Raw genomic sequence first — 18,903 nt, 5'->3', positions numbered from 1 at the left:
CCAATTAGAACACAGATAATGTTCTTTTCCAGTGTATTCTTTTCAGTAAAGCTTTACACTCTTGTGGAATGTGATATACATGGTCTCGTATTAGAATGTTTTTTTGATACCAAGTTATTACTTTTCAAATTGTCAGTTTGTGGAACAAAATATCAGAAAGAAATTCTTTTCCCTTCATCAACAACTTTTTAGATTTTAGACTTTGACAGGTATCTGAAAATTTAATTTCAGATCTTTTTAATTGACTTCCTGAAACCTTGAATGCCATCAAGACTAGTGTAGGGACTTAATATTGATTGAGATTTACAGCAAACTGCTTACCTCGAAAAATACTGGTATTATAGACTACTGTCTAGAAAGTTTGTAGGAGTGAAGGAGAGACAAAAAAGTAATAAAAACATTGGTACATGCTGCCTTTGTATCTGAACTTGCATTAATTGTGCAAACTTTTTTTGGCAATAATTGGCAAGGATTTATGCTGACAGTGGAGGCAGCATGACAGAGTCCAAAGTAGTCCACAATGTACCAACGTGCATACAGAGTTACAGCTGGGACTGTGGGCTGGCATGCTCATCAATGGTGCTCAGGTAAGTACACCTTAGTAATTCCATTTTATTGCATGTTTATCCTCCTTTCTTTTTTATCTTTTTTCTTCTCTTCACAAATGTTTTTTTCTTCCTCAAATATGTTAACCAATCCTAATACCTTAGGAGAACTACTACCAGCAGGCAAATCCAGTACTCCTGAGCTTAAATTTGTTAGCTAAAAGCGATGAGTTTTCTGCCCACCAGTTAGATAGTGATTATTTTGCTTGTATACTGAGTAGCAAGCACGCTACAGACAGGTGCTTCACAAAATAAATTAAAGTGTTTTAGTGTAAAAATGTTAGAGGAGTTTCTGCTTTGTAGAGCAGTATGCTTCATCTTTACAATTCCAACTTTCTGTTCTTTCTTTCATCAACAACAAAGTTTCTGAATTTTCAGCATTATCACTTTCCTGTCTCCGCAAACATAGTGGTGCATAACTGCATGGGCCATGATGGCACACCCCTCACATTGCTATAGATGTAATTAATAGGTTCTTGTCTTATGTCCACTCCATAGTTATTACACGATGCTTTACTTTAACTTTATAGAACATCATTAGGCCTTTCCTACAGGTAACATTGTCTTTCAATGGATATTGTAGCAACCACTTCATAAGCATCAACAATGACTCTTCAGTGCTTTTTCCGTGCACCATCCTTGACATTTTTCTGAAGCTATTTTGAAGGTAGCACAAGAGATGTCAGCTTTAATACCTTTATGACAAAATCTTGCTCTCACATTCCCTCATATTTATTGGATTTTACTACTCACATCAGATATTTCTCTTCATCCTTCCTCTACAATGCCAGCCTGGTCTACAGTTCCAACATCATATGATCATTGACTAAAGGAAGAACCTACTTTCATTTGCTTCCACAGCTGGCAGAGTTACTGATGTCTTGGGCAACTTACATTTTCAGTTACAAGGCCCAAGCATCATCCAACACTCTTTGTAGCAGACACCTTCCCTCGAATGGTTGTTGGCAGTTCTCCAACAAGTCTTCCGGATCTGGTTGTTGTTGTTCTAGGGTTTAACGCCATTTTTCAGCACAAGATAGGCTATACATGGTGGCTAGTATAGCTGGTGGAGGAAGAACCCTGGAAAACCCAGGGAAGAACCACCGACCCACGAGAAGCTGCTGGCAGGCTTTCCCATGTACCCATGTTAACCAAGCCTTGAACTCGAACCAACGCAGACAGAGGTGAGATGACAGTGATCCGGAATGGTGAGCACTTTAGATCACTTGGCCACTTGGGGCCCCTCTTCCAGGTCTGGAACTCAATACTCGCGTAAACAGAGCATGTGTTCCTCAGGTACGAGAATTAGTACAATGGTGGCTTTCTTGCTTATATGGAACAATCCACCTGTTAGAGAATTAATTCACCTGCTCAGTTTGGTCAGTGTGGCTGTAGATATTTTAGTCCTAGGCCACCTTGGTCTTCCATTACAATGATTCTTAGGTCCAAGTGAAGGCCAAACCTTTGACTATTGGACCAACTTTAACAAGATCTAGTTTGCAGGGCTGGATTTGCAAGGTAGTAGTAGTTCTTCTAAGGTACTATGAGTGTGTAAGGATTATGGAAGAAAGATATTTTACTAGAAAAAAATTGTTATCTTAATTTCTTTAACTTTTATATCAAATGGACAATCAAGAGTACTTATCAGCAAGCTGTTTAGTATTAAAACTGATAGTCCTTGCATACAGATAAATATGAATGCTAATTGTATAGCATAATAAAGGCTTTATGATGCTAATAGATTTGTATATTTGAAGCTTTGGTTTGAATAAATTTGAAAATGATTTAATGTAACTATGTAATTGGTAAGCAGGATTGTGTGTGTGTGTGTGTATGTTAGTAATAAAAGGCTTAATTAGGTATGCCACTTACTGCCAGCTGATGACATATTGGCATAGCTAAACATTGATACAGACCTATTATATAATGTAGTAAAATCAAAAGTAACACTGTTTTTTAGTTTGTAGGAGGAACCTTCTAATAGAAAATGGGAAATTGCCTGCCTTCATCTCTGTATTTAGTGGGAACCTCTTTACCATGCACATCCCCGTGTTTTATTAAAATTGTATTCGATGTATTTTTGTGACTGATTTATTTTTTATTTAAATACTACACTTGTCATTTAATTATTCATTAGAGATTCCTCAGTTTTAGAACAGTTGTAAAGAACTTATTGTCATATATATATATATATATATAGAGAGAGAGAGAGAGAGAGAGAGAGATAGAGATAGATAGATTGATAGACAGACAGACAGACAGACAGACAGACACACACACACACATACACACAAGGTTCTCAGTAGATATGTATATTCAGATTTTGATGCTTGGAATATAAATTTTACCCATTTCTAGTAATCAAAATTCCAGTCAGTCTGTTTTTATGACACATGTTGATTTGGGCTGTAGCACGAGTCTTAATTATCCTTGGTTTACCTCTGGTATAAATTCTACTGATTGAACACTATCCATAATAAATTTACTGTATGAGCCAGGGATTGATATTTGCTAGACTGCTGTCAACACCTTGTCAGCCAATAGTATCACATATATGAAAAAAATCAATATGAATTGGGCAGAGCAAACACAGTGCTCAAAGAAAAATTTCTTAAACATAGGCCCAGGGCTGGTGACTTTCAATAAATTACTAGCCCTGACTCAAATTCCATAAACCAGACTCCTATTTCCATATGCCCAAAATTGCCCTATTTTTTATTTACTGTTACATGTCACACAATGTTGCAATTGCTATAGTTTAAATATGAAAAGTTAAAAAACAACCATATTAAATTGACATGTTTGTTTATTCAGATCGCAAAATATTTCATGTCATGCAATGTTTTCCTCCAGCTCCTGAGGTCAGCCATCGTCTAATTGCTTTGTTAATGCCCTCCTTGGATCAACATTATTTATGTTCATTATGTTCTGAAGTGTGTCGTGCTTTATACATTTCTCAATATGCTTTTGATGTTGCTCATAGGTGCCTCATAATATGGGTAACTAGTGTAAGAGTGAGCATGAGACAGCTTCAGTTATTATTTTTTAAACTTTACCTCGAAACCTCTTGAACTTGAACAACACAATAGCTATTAAACAAGACCATTAAAAAATCAAAATGCTTTATTTTGTGCCATCTTTGAAGACTTGAAAGCCATCATGGATTACCTTTGATCCCTTTATTAAGTATGACACCTCAGAAAACATTTGGCCTTAGCTTTCCAGGTTACAACAGTAATTTAATTAACAGCTTATGTACACATGTTAGCCTTAAATTAAATACTCAGCCACATATAATTGTACATGTTGCAAGGACTGTTGGAACAGTTTCAGTCCCCTCGATTCTGGCTGGTTTCTGTAACGCATGGATAGAATGAATAAAAATAAAATTATTTCTTTCAGTTTTCAAAAGCAATAGATTTCAGCTATAAAACAGTGTGTATGTTGTATGCAGCTTTAAAAAGGCATTTTTGTCTTAACTGCCACTGTCATAGTTTATACCAAGGCAATGGCATTTGATGCCACCCACATGAGGTCCCTGGGGATCCCCATCTTCCATTATTTTCAGTGACTGGTTGTTGCACAGTTGCCTCAGAGAGTCTCTCCTACAAGATCTGTCCTGCAGTTAGTCCAGTGACTCAGCTAGGACTTATTCTGAGCCTATAGTTAATGGAGCCAGACCCTTTGCAGGATTTTGTTTATATAGGAATAATTTCCACACCAATCTTGGCTGAGTTCCACTGGACATTATAGACAGAATCCTGACACTTTTGGCAGTACCTCAAGCCAAGATCTCATCAACTTGTCAATGCTTATCTCTACTGGGGACCTTGAGCTCTGGTTGAAATATTACTTATCTCTCCTGGAGTCTTTGAACTCTGATTGAAATATTACTTCTCTCTCATGGGGACCTTGAACTCCGGTTGAAAGATGGTCTCTTGTCTTCATAATCTTGGACGAGTTCAGTAATGAGCAAGCTGCATATGCATAATGAGAAAATTGTGTATCAGATTGGCTGAGCTTGTTACCACTCTGGACACCATAATTTTGATCTGATTTGGATCACTAAAAATTTCAGCATGATCTCACATAGATAATGCATGGGATTTATCATATTATTGAGATGGTCTTGCATGTGACTGGCTGAGCTGTTGCCACTCCAGAGACTATTTCTGATCCAGTTTTGATTAAACTTGGCGAATAGGGACAAGTCCATACATACTAATGAGGAAATGTTGAATCTATATTGACTGAGTTTGTAAATACATTAGTGACTATCAAACTTTAGAAATAGGCTTATATTTTTTTTATGATATATGATGTGTTGCACTGTGAGCAAAAGCTACACATTAATCAGATGATCTTGCTCATGACTGGCTGTGATTCTTATGACTTGAGAGACTTTGTAATTAGGTTAACATCATCAAGATGTTTGATGATTTTTATTATGTGAAAGACTAATGCATATTTCATTTTTGCCACTGACTGACTGGGTTTGTTTTACCACTCTACAGACTATTTTTGATGGAGTTGAGATCAAACTTGGTAAATAGGCGTAAGTCATCAATATCTTTATTTAATGAAGTAGTCAGTAAATTCATGCATATTAATAACATGACCAATGCATCTGGTTGTCTGTAGCAACTATATTTTCATAATTTGATCAAACTAGTTAAATAATCTTACATCATCAAAATGTTATAAGCAAGATCTATGTGTATTTAATGAGGTAATCTTATATTAGATTAGCTAAGCTTGTTGTCACTCTGGAAACTGAATTCCAGTTGGAGTTTACTTCATCTTGGTAAATAAACATAATTTGTCATTGTAATAGAAAGTGAGATCTGTGTATATTATCTCCAGATCTAAATACTTGATTTCTCATCCGCTTGGTAAATGGTTGTTATATCAGGAGGATCATGGATCACTTTAGCTATGTGCAAGAAACAATGCATAATAAAGATGTTCTTTTCTTTTGCATGACCTTTTATCAGGATATATTAAAGTAGGTAAAATTAATACGATAAAAAATTTGGAAGGTAGTTTACATAAATTGTGTTCTTTTAGTACAGGATAAGCATGCTCAGTAAAATGGTCTATTGTTAAAGTATTTTAAGTCAGATGAGAGATAGCAGCCTGATGTGGGCCTCCTGTTCTCCTAAATATGACATTTAAAAACTGGAAACTTGAGCATTGGGTTTATGTTATGAGTGCTATAATTTAATTTACATGTATTTATACAATAATTTACATGTATTTATACAATAATTCACTGCTTATGTTTCTGATTGCAGATATCTAGGTTTTGATCCTCACAATGTCTACACCTCAGACCTTGACTCCCTTCAGTGTGGTGAAAGGTATGAGTAAAAAAAAAGGCCCCAAATGTGGTTATCTTTTCATCTGCCCATCCATTTTCTATTTGTCTCAGTTAATTATTTTAACTCACAAATCACCTGTTTGACATATTTTGTCAAGACTGAAATGTAAATTATCTCACATATTATGATGTGCTTTCTAAGACTTTGATGTCATTGTCTTCTATATTCTGCATAATAGTGGTTCCTATATATTTAATTAAGGTTATTAGTTTGCCTAGTTTATCTCTGTTTAGTTTATATATCTTAACAGCTGTACATATTTCTTCATCATAAAGTTGAAACCATTTTGGACCCCCCATTTTTTTAAAGACTAAAACTCTTACCCTCAAATTTTCACCAAAATATTTTTAATTTTTAAAAAGAGGAATGGACTTAAATATGATCAGTGCCAAAATTATGAGCAAAATTGAATGTTCAATAATAATTTTATTTTGATTTACAATTATTGTTATGACATGTTAACTTAACTTTATTCTGGTATCAGATTTCCTACATTTAGTCAGGGGGCCCCGAGTGGCCGAGTGGTCTAAAGCGCTCTCCGTTACGGATCACTGCCATCTCACCTCTGTCTGCGGCGGTTCGAGTCTAGGATTCAGCCAATGTGGGTATGTGAGAAAGCTTGCCAGTAGCTTCTCGTGGGTCGGTGGTTCTTTCCGGGGTTTTCCCGGGTTCTTCCTCCACCATTAATACTGGCCGCCATGTATAGCCTATCGTGTGCTGAAAAATGGCGTTAAGCCCCAAAACAACAACAACAACAACAACATTTAGTCAGGAGGGCATAAATTTGATTGGCTGAACAATTATAACAAATGATATTCATGATTATGCTGTATTACCTATCTCACCCATAGGCAGTACACCCAGCTGTAAAGATTATTCACCTATATTTGCTATTCTATAAAACACACCCAGCTAAAAACATTATTTGTCCCAATCTGCCACTGCATCATACACACCAAGCTGGAAACATTGCCCCATCTGCAATTGCATCATAGACACCTAGCAATCAACATTGTTCACCCCTACCAGCCAATGCATTGTACACACCCAGCAGTAAAGATTATTCACCTATATTTGCTATTCTATAATACACATCCAGCTGGAAACATTGTTTGTCCCAGTCTGCTTATGCATCATACACTCCAAGCTGAAAACATTGTTTGCCCCATCTGCCACTGCATCATTGACACCCGGGGCAGGCGCCAGACCTGGCCAGACTATCTGGCACCCTAGGCAAGGTTAGATTCTGGTGCCCCCCCCCCCCGAAAATATCAACTTCAAAATTTATAAACAATATATTTTTTTTTAAAAATGCGCCTCCTGAAATCAGCGCCTTAGGCGGCTGCCTAGTTTGCCTATATGGTAGCGCCTGCCCTGTAGACACCCAGCTGAAACATTGTTTGGCCCATCTGCCATTGCATCATAGACACCAAGCAATAAACATTGTTCACCCCTACCTGCCACTGCATCATACACACCCAGCAGTTAACATTATTTGTCCCTGTCTGTCATTGCATCATACACACCCATTTGGAAACAGTGTTTGTCCCAGTCTGCCACTGCATTGTACACACCCAAATGGAAACATTGTTTTTCCCTATCTTTCACTGCATTGTACACACCCAGCTATAAACATTATTTGTCCCAGTCTGTCATTGCATCATACACAATCAGACAGCCCTGTGTGCTGTCATCCCTTTGAGTATTTGTGCAATTGAAAATTTATACTTGAAACAATAATCCCTTGCTAGAAGACGCCTTACAATTAATACTTAAGGGCTACAAGAGCTGATTTCTTACCACAAAAGGTGCAGATTTTGTACCAGATATTTTGTATAAAAAGTTCAACAACTTGTTATGGTAAACACCCAGCTGAAACAAAGTTTTTATGGAACCCAGATTGCCTATTACAAGAAAGGGATTACCATATTTTACATGATTTCCTGAAAATTTAATAAGAGACAGGATTCAAGTCAAGCTTCTTCACCTTTGAGTTGTACATGTTACTGGTAAACTTTGCTGTCTTGTTTTCCAGTATATGGACCATTGATCTTGCTGTCTTGTTTTCCAGTATATGGACCATTGATCTTGCTGTCTTGCTGCAGAAGTATGACATTCGACACAAGCTATGCACAGTCACACTAGGAGTGGACAAAACATACTCCAAAGAGGTAATAATGTTGGTAATCTCAATTTTCATACATCATCAAGCCTTAACAAGTATTAACTATTCTTTATCCTTTGATTTTATATCAAGAGAATATCATTAACATTTTGCTGATTTTACGTACCAAAGAAAATTATAATTAATTACTATATTACTTATAAGTACTTGAACACATAAAAATCTAATAAAAATAGTGTATAAAACATTGTGCTCTACATTGTTCCTTGTACTTACCATACAGAATTGAAATACTCACTTTGGTGTGGGATACATAAAAATTAATTGAGGTATCAAGATTGTGTAGTGTTAACACATATAGAGCCATTTTCACCCGCAGAAATTAAGACTTCTTCATCATATTGGCTAATCAGCTCTGAGATTTATTCATTTCTACCAAAACTTGCTTTCTTCAATTGCAATTTTGCAAATTTAATGTTTGGATGGACTTGTGAAATAGGCAGTTTCTGAGAGTGACAGGATAACCCTTGAACTTAAGACTCCTTTCTGTGCTTTTTTCTGTAGATTCTTGAGAGTACAGCTCATAGTCTGAACTATTTGATTTGTAAATTGTTATTTTCTGCTTAGTAAGTGTTTAAATGATTAGGAATGATATTTTCAGTACAGCATATCTCACATTTCTTGTCTTAAGAGCTATTGCTGGACATTACAGATATCAAATTCAATCACTTGTTTTACTGAAAGTATCTTTAGGGAAGAACTCATAGGCTTTGTCATCTATATCATCTGTACTTTCAAATGGCTCAAACGGCTTATTTAGTTCATCCATAGACAGATCTAATAATTGGAAATACCCGACATATGTTTGTTTTTTTTTTAATATGTCCAAGTGGCCTACATTCAAGCTTTATTGAAAAATAGAGATCCAGCATCATCAACAGCAAGCATTGGTTCACAATAACCTTTGTGACCCAAGTGAAACAAACAAGTGCAGGTTGAGTTTTAGTAACCTCTTTCACATCTGTCTTGTTTCTGTTTGGTTGTTGTTGTATGGTTTAACACCATTTTTCAGCACAAGATAGGCTATACATGGCGGCCAGTATAAATGGTTGAGGAAGAACTGGGGAAAACCCCGGAAAGAACCACCATCTGCTACATGAGAATCCATTGTTTGTTTACAATAAAAAGTAGGTCTAACACTCAATGCTCTGTTTTTAGATGCATGTGTCATCCAGTATGAAGGAATGCAGTATCGAGAATTATTGCACAATTCTGAAAGTATAAAGTTAATGGGGAGAAAAAATGAGTATGTTTAATAAAAGAACTGATGTTGTTTTAATTTGGACATTATTTTCCTCTTCACTTAAGAGGCAAAAGGATTTGCCATTGCCAATATATTTTGAACTTTGTCTTTCGTTTTGTAAATACAGTCAATACCACATTCACATTATAAGTTACATTAAAATGAAAACTAAGATAGTAGTAGAAAACAACGTGGTTTTAATGTAGTTTTGATCATAGAGAAAGGAGTAGAAGAGAAAGCTTTAAGGGCAGAAGGAAAATTTCTAATTACAATGAGTGCATCATAATTGGCAATCATCATTTTTACCAAAAATTACACAATTCTTTAGCCTAAAAAGAACTTTTATAAAACAAAATAAAATTTGTAAAAAAAACACATAACTGAAATAGTAAACGACCAGAAATAACAGAAAATTGAAGCCTGCTTACCCCAGCAAGAAGAAACCATGGGACAATATGACAGCTTTTTTAACATTGTGATTGTCTTGATCATTCGAGGATCAGTTGAATGCATAGTGTTTGCATTTGCAGAGGAAAGAATGGTGTGGAATCATTAAAACCAGTGTCAGAAGAACTTTTTTCATCCATTTTGAGGGCTGTTGCATTAAAAGATTTTTAGATGCAACACTGGATACTATTCATAGTGGCAAAATGTAGGAAATTAGGAGCATATAGAGATTGCCCTCTATTCCTGTAAATCTGAATCATTGAATCATGTATTTCATAGAGGTTTATAATCATCTACAGCATGAAATGATGATGAAAAATCTCCATTATTTTGATCAAAAGGCATTTTTAATATTTTATTTATGACTATGGTATACAGGGGAGGTAAAAGGAGCAATAATAGCAGCAGAGCATCTTCTCAAAAGGGAGAGCACTCTGCCCTGCACATATGCAAACAAGTAACTGAATGGACGCTGTACATATATTGTGAACTTCTGAGAGAGTGGCAGGTGTAAGGTGAGGTTGTATACATTTGCAGCATGCACATTGGAGAGATTGTTGGTTTTACCCTTTTGTTACTTTCATGTATTATGGCTGAAATTTCTTTGGATATTGTACTTGTGGAAATTGTACCTAATCTTAGCACACAGATAACTAAAACGACTGTTCCCTTGTGCTCAAAATGCCAGTCTGAATTTGCCTGCAGTACACTGTCTTTGGCAGTTATTAAAATAGGGAAAAGGAATTTTGACCGACTAGACAATACCAGCTTCTGAAGGTGCAGTGTCTGAATTACCAAATATATAAAATGTAAAAAAAAGTTTTTGGCTCTTTTTTTACAATTTGCCTTAGATGTCCAGGAAGTGAAAATGAGCAAGCAGAGCTAGCATATATTTCAAAGGTGCTCATCTGAAGTAAGGCCAAGCTGTATATTCTGTTACCCATATTACACACATCAGTCATACACTAAAATAAAGGGAATTAGTTCTTTGAACAATACCTAAGATATACAAGGCCTTTTTTAAATAGCCAGTATATCCATTGATGAAAACTGGGGAAATTCTTTTCTTTAAAAATCTAACCCTGTGCAAAATATGAAACTGTTGAACGTAGCCTGAATAACATTAATCATATAGCTAGGTGATGGGTAAGTAAATGTTGTCACATTTTTAGTGTCTTGTCATACAGGATTGGTAGCAATTCAAACATTTTCTTTGGAGGCCTGATATTGTAAAGATTGTTTCATTATGCTTTCTTCATTTGTTTCAAATTGTAAGATGGTGTGTATCTGAATAAAATGTCAATCAAAATATAAAGCAGCAATCTTAATATTTATTAGGTGTATTTTGAAGCTTATGGGCAGTTTCCACAATAATTAGGCTAATATTTTAAAACACCGTGAGTATTAAGAACTGCAGTGTTAAATATAATATTTCATCTCCATGTGTCTTGCTATAAATGGTAATTTTCTTGTTAATTAGGAATACCTAATCATCATGGACTTTATTAATAGATTATATTTTACTACGGTTTTAGAGATTTTACAAGAGGCGATTCACAAGTGATGAGGAGCGAGTCAACAAATTGTTCCAAGATGCATTCACTCTGGGAATAATTATTGAGAAAAGGCATGTTACACCTTTTTGCACAAGTTTTGATAACTTCAGATGTTTTTCTTCTTTAATTTCAGATCTACAGCAAGAAAGAGCTTTGAAAAGAATTTTGAAAAGGTTTATAGTAGAACTTTGGAAATAATGATGTTGGCTCTAAATTTGTGTTTTGATTTGTATATGCCCTCCATAAAGCCAAATGTATTATGTTATGATGTTCACCATCATGATCTGTCTGTCATCAGTTTAGTTTCTGTACAATGCCAAATATTCTGGATAGCTTGCCCTTCAGCTAAGGAAGAACCCTATTAGTTTTAGGATCAAAGGTCAAGGTCACTGAGACTGAAGGAAGATAAATTGTTTTTTTACACAATAATGTGAGTTCTCCACCATATTCAGTTACCAAATTTCTGTGGTTGGGTTGCATTTGGGGTTTAAAAAAAGAACCATGTTGATTTTGAGGCCAAAGGTCGTGGTCACTGTGACTTAATGACTGAAAATAATTTCTGTACAAGGACTTGAGTTCTCCACCATCTACAGTTACCAACACATGTGATTTTCTTGCACTTTGGGTATGGAAGAACTCTTACAATTTTGGGATCAAAAGGTCAAATGTCATGGTCACTGTGACTGAAAGATCTATTAGGATTGATATTTTTGTGATGTTCACAATAACAAATTATTGCACTCATTTCGGATCCCAACAAATGGTTTAACATCTTTAAATTAATTACACAGGGTTTAATTTTGCATGTAATTTTTCTGTTTTTATCACTACTAAAAGTTTAGCGGTGTTTTATTTTAGCTTCCCTCTTTGAGCCACATTGTCTTGATAGTTGAATTGTTATATATAAAGCTGGTTACAGAACTATTGTTCTTATGACCTGATGAATTTAACAATATTTATCCAGTGAGAACTCTTTTCTGAAAATATATTTTGTATGAATTTATTAGGCTCGCCACCAGTCTATCTCTTTGTTGGGAAATACTGCACATTGTACAGTCTAGTCTACTATCTGTTCCATTTAAACATACATGGTACCCAGGGAAGGCAGCTTTTTAAAAATATATGTCAGGGTACTTTGATTTCACAGAGTTTATATTAAAAGGATAAGAAAATTCTAAATTGCATCTATTGTGAGTACCCCACATTAAAAGTGCCTTCCTTGGGTTCCATGTATGTTTTAATGGAACAGCCCTTTTCTGATTTCATTTTATACAGTTACAGTTATTTATATAATACTATGATGGGAACTACTAAATTCATGTAAAATGCACGTAATACTGCAATTGGCATAGACCCAGATGGTCCAGAAAGTAAAACTTGTTTGAACCGATGTCCCTGGTATAAAAGTTAAAATTTGGTTTTAATTTCACTTACTTTTTTAGGGTTTAAGGCCTGAGAGGTTTCACTGTATATTTCCATGCTATTCAGAGTTTAGTTTTATGAGACAAAATTTTAATACCCTTAACTTAAAGTTTTGTAAAAACATAGGTACAAAAAATTTATCATTTTAAGGCTTAGCTTAAATTACCTCCCTTGACTTGTCTAAGTACCATTCCAGGTCAGTTACCATGGAGGAAATCATAGAACATATACAGATGGGCAATATTGCAGTATTTCTGGTAGATTGGAACTACCTTGAATGCATCTGGTGTGACAGACATAGATGTAGGGTGAGTCAAAGATCTCATCATGCCTTCATCAATTTCAGAATAAGTTGACATCATAAAAGAACTTCCTCATTACCTTTGAACCATCAGCATACCTTCACTTTATTGTTTTTGTACCTTGCATACATTTGCATATATAGTCTCATTTTTTTTCTCAAATGTTTTAATGCCTATTAACGGTTTTGCCTTTTCAGGTCAAGTAATATTGGAGTTATTGCCTTTGTACATCAGTTCTCTATCCCCCTCCCCCCATCACCATATCTTTGTACTCTCTATTCTGATGCAATTTGGTGTACATGTCTTTTCAAGCCAAATGTGCCTTTATGGATTTTGTCTTATTGGACAGTTATGCCCTTACAATGAACATTACATCTTTACATGGGTGCTTGTAATTGGTAAAGTTCAAAAACCAATAAACATATTATGATGCAGTTTGGTATGAACATTGTCACATAAACCTACATTTGCCTTTTATGGATTTTGTTTTGTCCATGCTATTTTGGATAAAGTTCCTTGACAATTAGCATCACATCTTCACTTGGGATGTTGCTTGTAACTGGCACAGCTCAAGAACCATTCAGCTTATTCTGGTGCAATTTGATATGAACATTGTCTTCTATACTTACATATACTTTCAATGGGTTTCATCTGAGGTAGTCCAATTTGGAAAGAGTTATATCCCCGTATAAAGCAGATTCTTGTCATTTGATAGAATCTTGGAATGTTGCTTACAATCAGCATACATCAGGAATCAGTTGACAATTTGGTAAGAGCAATGTCTCTTAGACCTAGATGTGTGTTTTACCAGTTTCATATCATCAGCACCGTTTTGGACCGAGTTATGGCTCTTGTCAATCAACTTTATGGATTGCTTGTAATAAGCACAGCTTAAGAGCCATTCAACATATTGGGATGCAGTTTGATGTGAGCATTGTTTCATAGACCTATGTGTCTTGTCTAATCTATTTTGGACAGAGTTATGGCCCTTGTTAATCAACTTTTATCTTTATCTTTACATGGATGCTGTATTGATGAGACCTAGATGAAGTTGCATTTCATTTAGAGGAGCCATGGTCCAATAATCCTCATATACTCCTAAATGGATTTCCAACTTCTGTATCAGGCTCTGAGGAACAGATTGTAGTTTGCAGGATCCATTGCTGTTTTCATTGTGGGCTAATGACAAATCAGATATTAAATAAAAGCAGCCATGATAACACTCAACCCTTTCTAATTACCTTTTATTACATGACTACTGTATTAGTTAGGGTAATATGCCCATGTCATAATTTTTCTATATATGTAATTTGGGTCCTGCTTGTTGAAGTCTCATCCCCTCCATCTATCAGTCTATCTGGATGTTCATCCATCCATCAACAACTTGATTTATACAGGAAAACTTTAGTGAGAATTAATGGATTTTAACCAAATTTGGTATGCAGCATTGTAGTGACAAACTCTTGAAATAGTTTAATTGATTGCCTTCGATGTCATTGTTTAGAAGAGTTCTAGTCTCTTTTGGCCCATTGTCCTAAGTTTCATTTCCTATAACTTTACATTTCCAAGATTTTTGTTTCTCAGTCCAATTTTTTATGTGGTTTTATATTAATGGGACCTTGAATAAGTTGAATGTCCAGCATTCTAAGACATAATTATCACAAATTATGGCCCCAATTGCTCATCATTCTGACACTGCAGACATCAAAGCGATATGACTGAAAGTTTTTTAAACCTACATTAAAAATCCAAAGCACGCAGACACACACACACACATAATAATACCTTGGTTTGTTACTGCTCTGGTGGTATCAGTGATTAGATTGTCTGCCTCGGATGTGGGACATCACATGTTTGAACCCCAGCCAGAACACACCAAAGACTTATAAAAATGGTATTAACAGTTGCCTTTCTAGGCACTTTGCATTAAGAGGTTAGTGTTAAGACTGGTTGGCATGGTGTCAGGATATTTTGACTGGGTGGGACTTGATGCTACTTGTCTGCAGCATGATGCCCGGTGCTAGACATCACCTTAGACTCATATGCTGCAGACATCATAGAAATATACTGAAAAATTGTTAAAGCTACATTAAAAATCCAAATCACATGCACACACACACCTTGGTTTGTTAGATTTCAACTTGATTTGGCATGTAGGATTATATTCATGGAAACCTGAATTGAATTTATTTTCATATTCCCTATACTCATTTAGAAGAGTTATTTCCCCAGATTACTTATCCCCCAAGCTTAGTTTCATAACAATATTCCCTATTATCATGTAGAAGAGTCATTGCTCAGACTGCCAGTCCTCCAGACCTTGGTTTCATCGGCATTACTACTTTACCAACCAGATTTAGCATGCAGCTTTGTACTGATGAGTTGAGACCTTGTTGGATTTCAAAGCTGTTCTTTGTTTCTTAACACATGTTGATCAGTGTAAGGACATGCTGAGCAAATTGTATGCTTATACATCTCTCAGGGGTTGGCATGTATGGGTTATATCTGTAATAATACTTCATGGCTCATAAATGACATTATGTTACCATGCAAGGCAAAGACATAAAGACTGAGGAATCTAGATCTACTTCAAGGTAATTTCACTAGCCTGCTGTTTCATGAATGAAAATGAGTATTTTTCAGGTGTGATAAATACTCTTACATTTGTGCTAATTGCAAATGAAATTTATGTAACTCTTCAAATAACTTAAACCTTTTAGCATTAATTTAACTTGTTTTATTAATTTTATTTCAGATCATCACTTCCTTAGCCTACTTGCAGTTTTGTAATTTATCAGATCAAAAAAGAACTCTTGTTATTTAAGTTTTGCCTTATAAGACAAAATAAACTCTATTAATCTAAAAATTTCAGACATGCATGTGCTTTCCATGCCTGAGTGCCTGTTGTGATGGATATCAAGGTAAATTTATTAAACCAACTCAAACCTTTAGATATTATTCTTGCATTTTACAGCCCAGTATCTTGCAGTTTAAACTTATAGCAAAATCATAAATAATAAGGTCTAATAGCTGTTATGATGGGTTTTTGGAGACTTAGATGTTGGGATATACACAAACATTAAATATACATTTTGTTTTTGGTAGGCAGAAAAAATGTATGTGGTATTGCATAGCGATATGTCATGGTCATAAGGCTGACATGTTTGTGTAGTCACTGTTGATACACTCCAGTAATTGGTTTAAGCAGGAAAAAAACATTATTGGGTTAGGAAATACCTGACCTCAGTTTGCTGATTGCAGAAAACAGGTGACCATTATATACATTAATTTTAATATAAAATATACTTGGGGGGAAATAAAAACGACCATTATAACCAGATGACTGCAATATAAAGGTGGCTGTCAGGACAGGTTTGACTGTAATTCCAGTCTTAGTGTGTGTTACAGGATTGTGGATTCAGAATCTTGTAGAAGGGCTCAGTCACCTGAAGAAATGTACAGCCTAATTTATTTGGAAGACATTTCTGGTCCCATTTTGAACAAAGTGGAAATATTGGTTCACATCATTAAAATCTTGGATGGGTGAGGTTCTCAAATGTTAATTTCATAATCTCACATTTGATTGACTGTGTTTGTTACCACTCTGGATGCCATATTTGTGATCCATTTTTCATCAAACTTAGATTATATACTTCTGCCATCAGGATATTGGATGGTTTCAGTAATGAGTGAAATCGGTACATATTAGTTAGGTGATGTACTTAAATGCCTTGGTCATTCACTAACCTGCAATTTTCTGGATTGTCCTGCAATTTCCTTGATGCCCTGTAATTTCCTGATGTCCTGCAATTTCCTGATGTCCAGAATATTCTACAAGCTTCAGGACATTTGTCCTAGGCCTCATGGAACCATCTGAAACACTATTATATATTTGCATTTAATAGTATGTCAGCACAACAATGGCTGTATGGTGCCAGTTAATAGTTAAAATGTAAAAGTAAAATCAATTTGTATCAAGTGACCATTGTAGTTAAGAAGTAAGTTTATCTCCTTCCCGATGGTACATGCTTAATGCAGATTTCAGTTGTATATTAGAAGGTTATGTGACCATGAATAAATTTAGCATCATCTGTTGCAGGACATTATGTGGTTGTTTGTGGTTTTGACCTCAAGAAGAGGAGACTTTTTTACAAAAATCCTGCATTCGATACAGGTAATTCAGCTATTGCAAATCAAAAGCAGATAATTGTGCATCTTGTTTATTCATCTCATGCTTATAAGACCTATACAAGATTGTCACTTTTGCTAATGTTCTAGGGATCACAAAATTTTAATTGTAGCCTTGAGTACCACAAAGGTATAAAACTATTAAAACCTGAAGGATTAAATTTAGAAATCTGTAATATAATGTTGACATGGAAAAGTAGAAATTTAACAAGTAACACTCTAGATGGATAAAACAAGTAATGTATTAGATTAACTTGGAAAATATCAGAGTGTATGCAGTCTTGGGAATTTGCTGTGTTATATCTGCATGCTGTATTATGCTGTTTAGGCAAGATGATTTTGGGGGCCCCGAGTGGCCGAGTAGTCAAAGCACTCTCTGTTACGGATCACTGCCATCTCAACTCATTTTTCCTCTGGTTCGAGTCTCGGATTCAGCCAATGTGGGTATGTGAGAACGCTTGCCAGTAGCTTCTCGGGGGTCAGTGGTTCTTTCTGGAGTTTTCCCAGGTTTTTCCTCCACCATTAATACTGGCTGCCATGTATAGCCTATCGTGTGCTGAAAAATGGCGTTAAACCCCACAACAACAACAACAACAATAACAACAAAATTATGATGATTTATAGTGGATTTAAACCAGCTAATCAGGAAACGTTTGTGATACACACCACTAAACTCAGGTCCAACAAAAAGTAACTTAAACCTTTCAAAATGTAAACTTTCCCAAAAAAATATTTGCACATTTTTGCCTGAAAGACTTCCAGATTGAATTAACATCAAAATTCCTAATATCTCATTATTAAAAAAGCAAAGAAATAAATGTAAGATTTCCTTGATGTTTTGACCAGATTGCCATGAAATGTTACAACAGCCATCTTCAAAATCTTGTTAGCACTAATGTGCCTGATTGGATGGTCATGTCAGCATGAGGTTTTCACTAAAAGACTTCTTGTAATGCCTAGTTGGTCATAGATGAAAAAGGTGCTTATGTGATGTCCAAGATGGCCACCACTACAGCCATGTTGTAAATCTTTTTATCATTATTCCTTCTGAAAAGAGAGTCATATCAGCATGGGGTTTCCACCAGAAGACTTCTTGTGATAGCTGGTTTGTCCTAAAAGAAAATGGTGCTGCCTGCACATCCAGTATAGCCACAATAATGGCCATCTTGAAAATCATGTTATTAATATTACATCAAAATGGATGGCCATATCAACATGGAGTTTTCAACTTAAAGATATCGTATGATATCTAGTTAGTGCTAATGAAATGGTGCTAAATCTGATATCCAATAAGGTGACTGCAGCAGCCATTTTGAAAACAAGAAATCACATCAGCATGGGATTTTCATTAGAAGAATTGTTAAGGTGTCTAATTGGTCTTAAATAAAAAATTTGCAAATATAATATTCAATATAGCGACCACGTCCACCATCTTGAAAATCTTATCGCTATTCCACCTAGCTGGAAGTAATATAAGGTGTTCGTGAGAAGACTTGTAAAGATGTCTTGTTGGTACCAAATGAAAATGGTGCCAATCTGACAACCATTAGAGCCTCCATGGTGGCCATCTTGAA

The 18,903-nt window shown here is 35.4% G+C and overlaps 1 protein-coding gene across 3 annotated transcripts in view; it reads left to right on the top strand.

Moving 5' to 3' along the window:
* LOC149775659 (protein GUCD1-like) overlaps positions 1 to 18,903 on the top strand; it is a 60,532-nt gene that overhangs the window by 1,778 nt on the left and 39,851 nt on the right. Inside the window, exons 2-8 of one of the 3 annotated variants that reach the window (XM_089944185.1) lie at positions 471 to 587; positions 5,900 to 5,965; positions 8,058 to 8,157; positions 11,397 to 11,488; positions 13,036 to 13,147; positions 16,014 to 16,062; positions 17,241 to 17,315. In XM_089944185.1, the coding sequence (XP_089800311.1) occupies positions 496 to 587; positions 5,900 to 5,965; positions 8,058 to 8,157; positions 11,397 to 11,488; positions 13,036 to 13,147; positions 16,014 to 16,062; positions 17,241 to 17,315 (586 nt within the window). In that variant the 5' untranslated portion in view covers positions 471 to 495. The remainder of the gene's footprint in view (positions 1 to 470; positions 588 to 5,899; positions 5,966 to 8,057; positions 8,158 to 11,396; positions 11,489 to 13,035; positions 13,148 to 16,013; positions 16,063 to 17,240; positions 17,316 to 18,903) is intronic. The other 2 variants (XM_089944186.1, XM_089944187.1) reach the window with 2 other exon arrangements.

The sequence above is a fragment of the Sinohyriopsis cumingii genome, chromosome 19, assembly GCF_028554795.1.
Source record: "Sinohyriopsis cumingii isolate HCF-2022 chromosome 19, ASM2855479v2, whole genome shotgun sequence".
Taxonomy (NCBI): domain Eukaryota; kingdom Metazoa; phylum Mollusca; class Bivalvia; order Unionida; family Unionidae; genus Sinohyriopsis; species Sinohyriopsis cumingii.
This window is presented reverse-complemented; position numbering and strand designations above follow the sequence as displayed.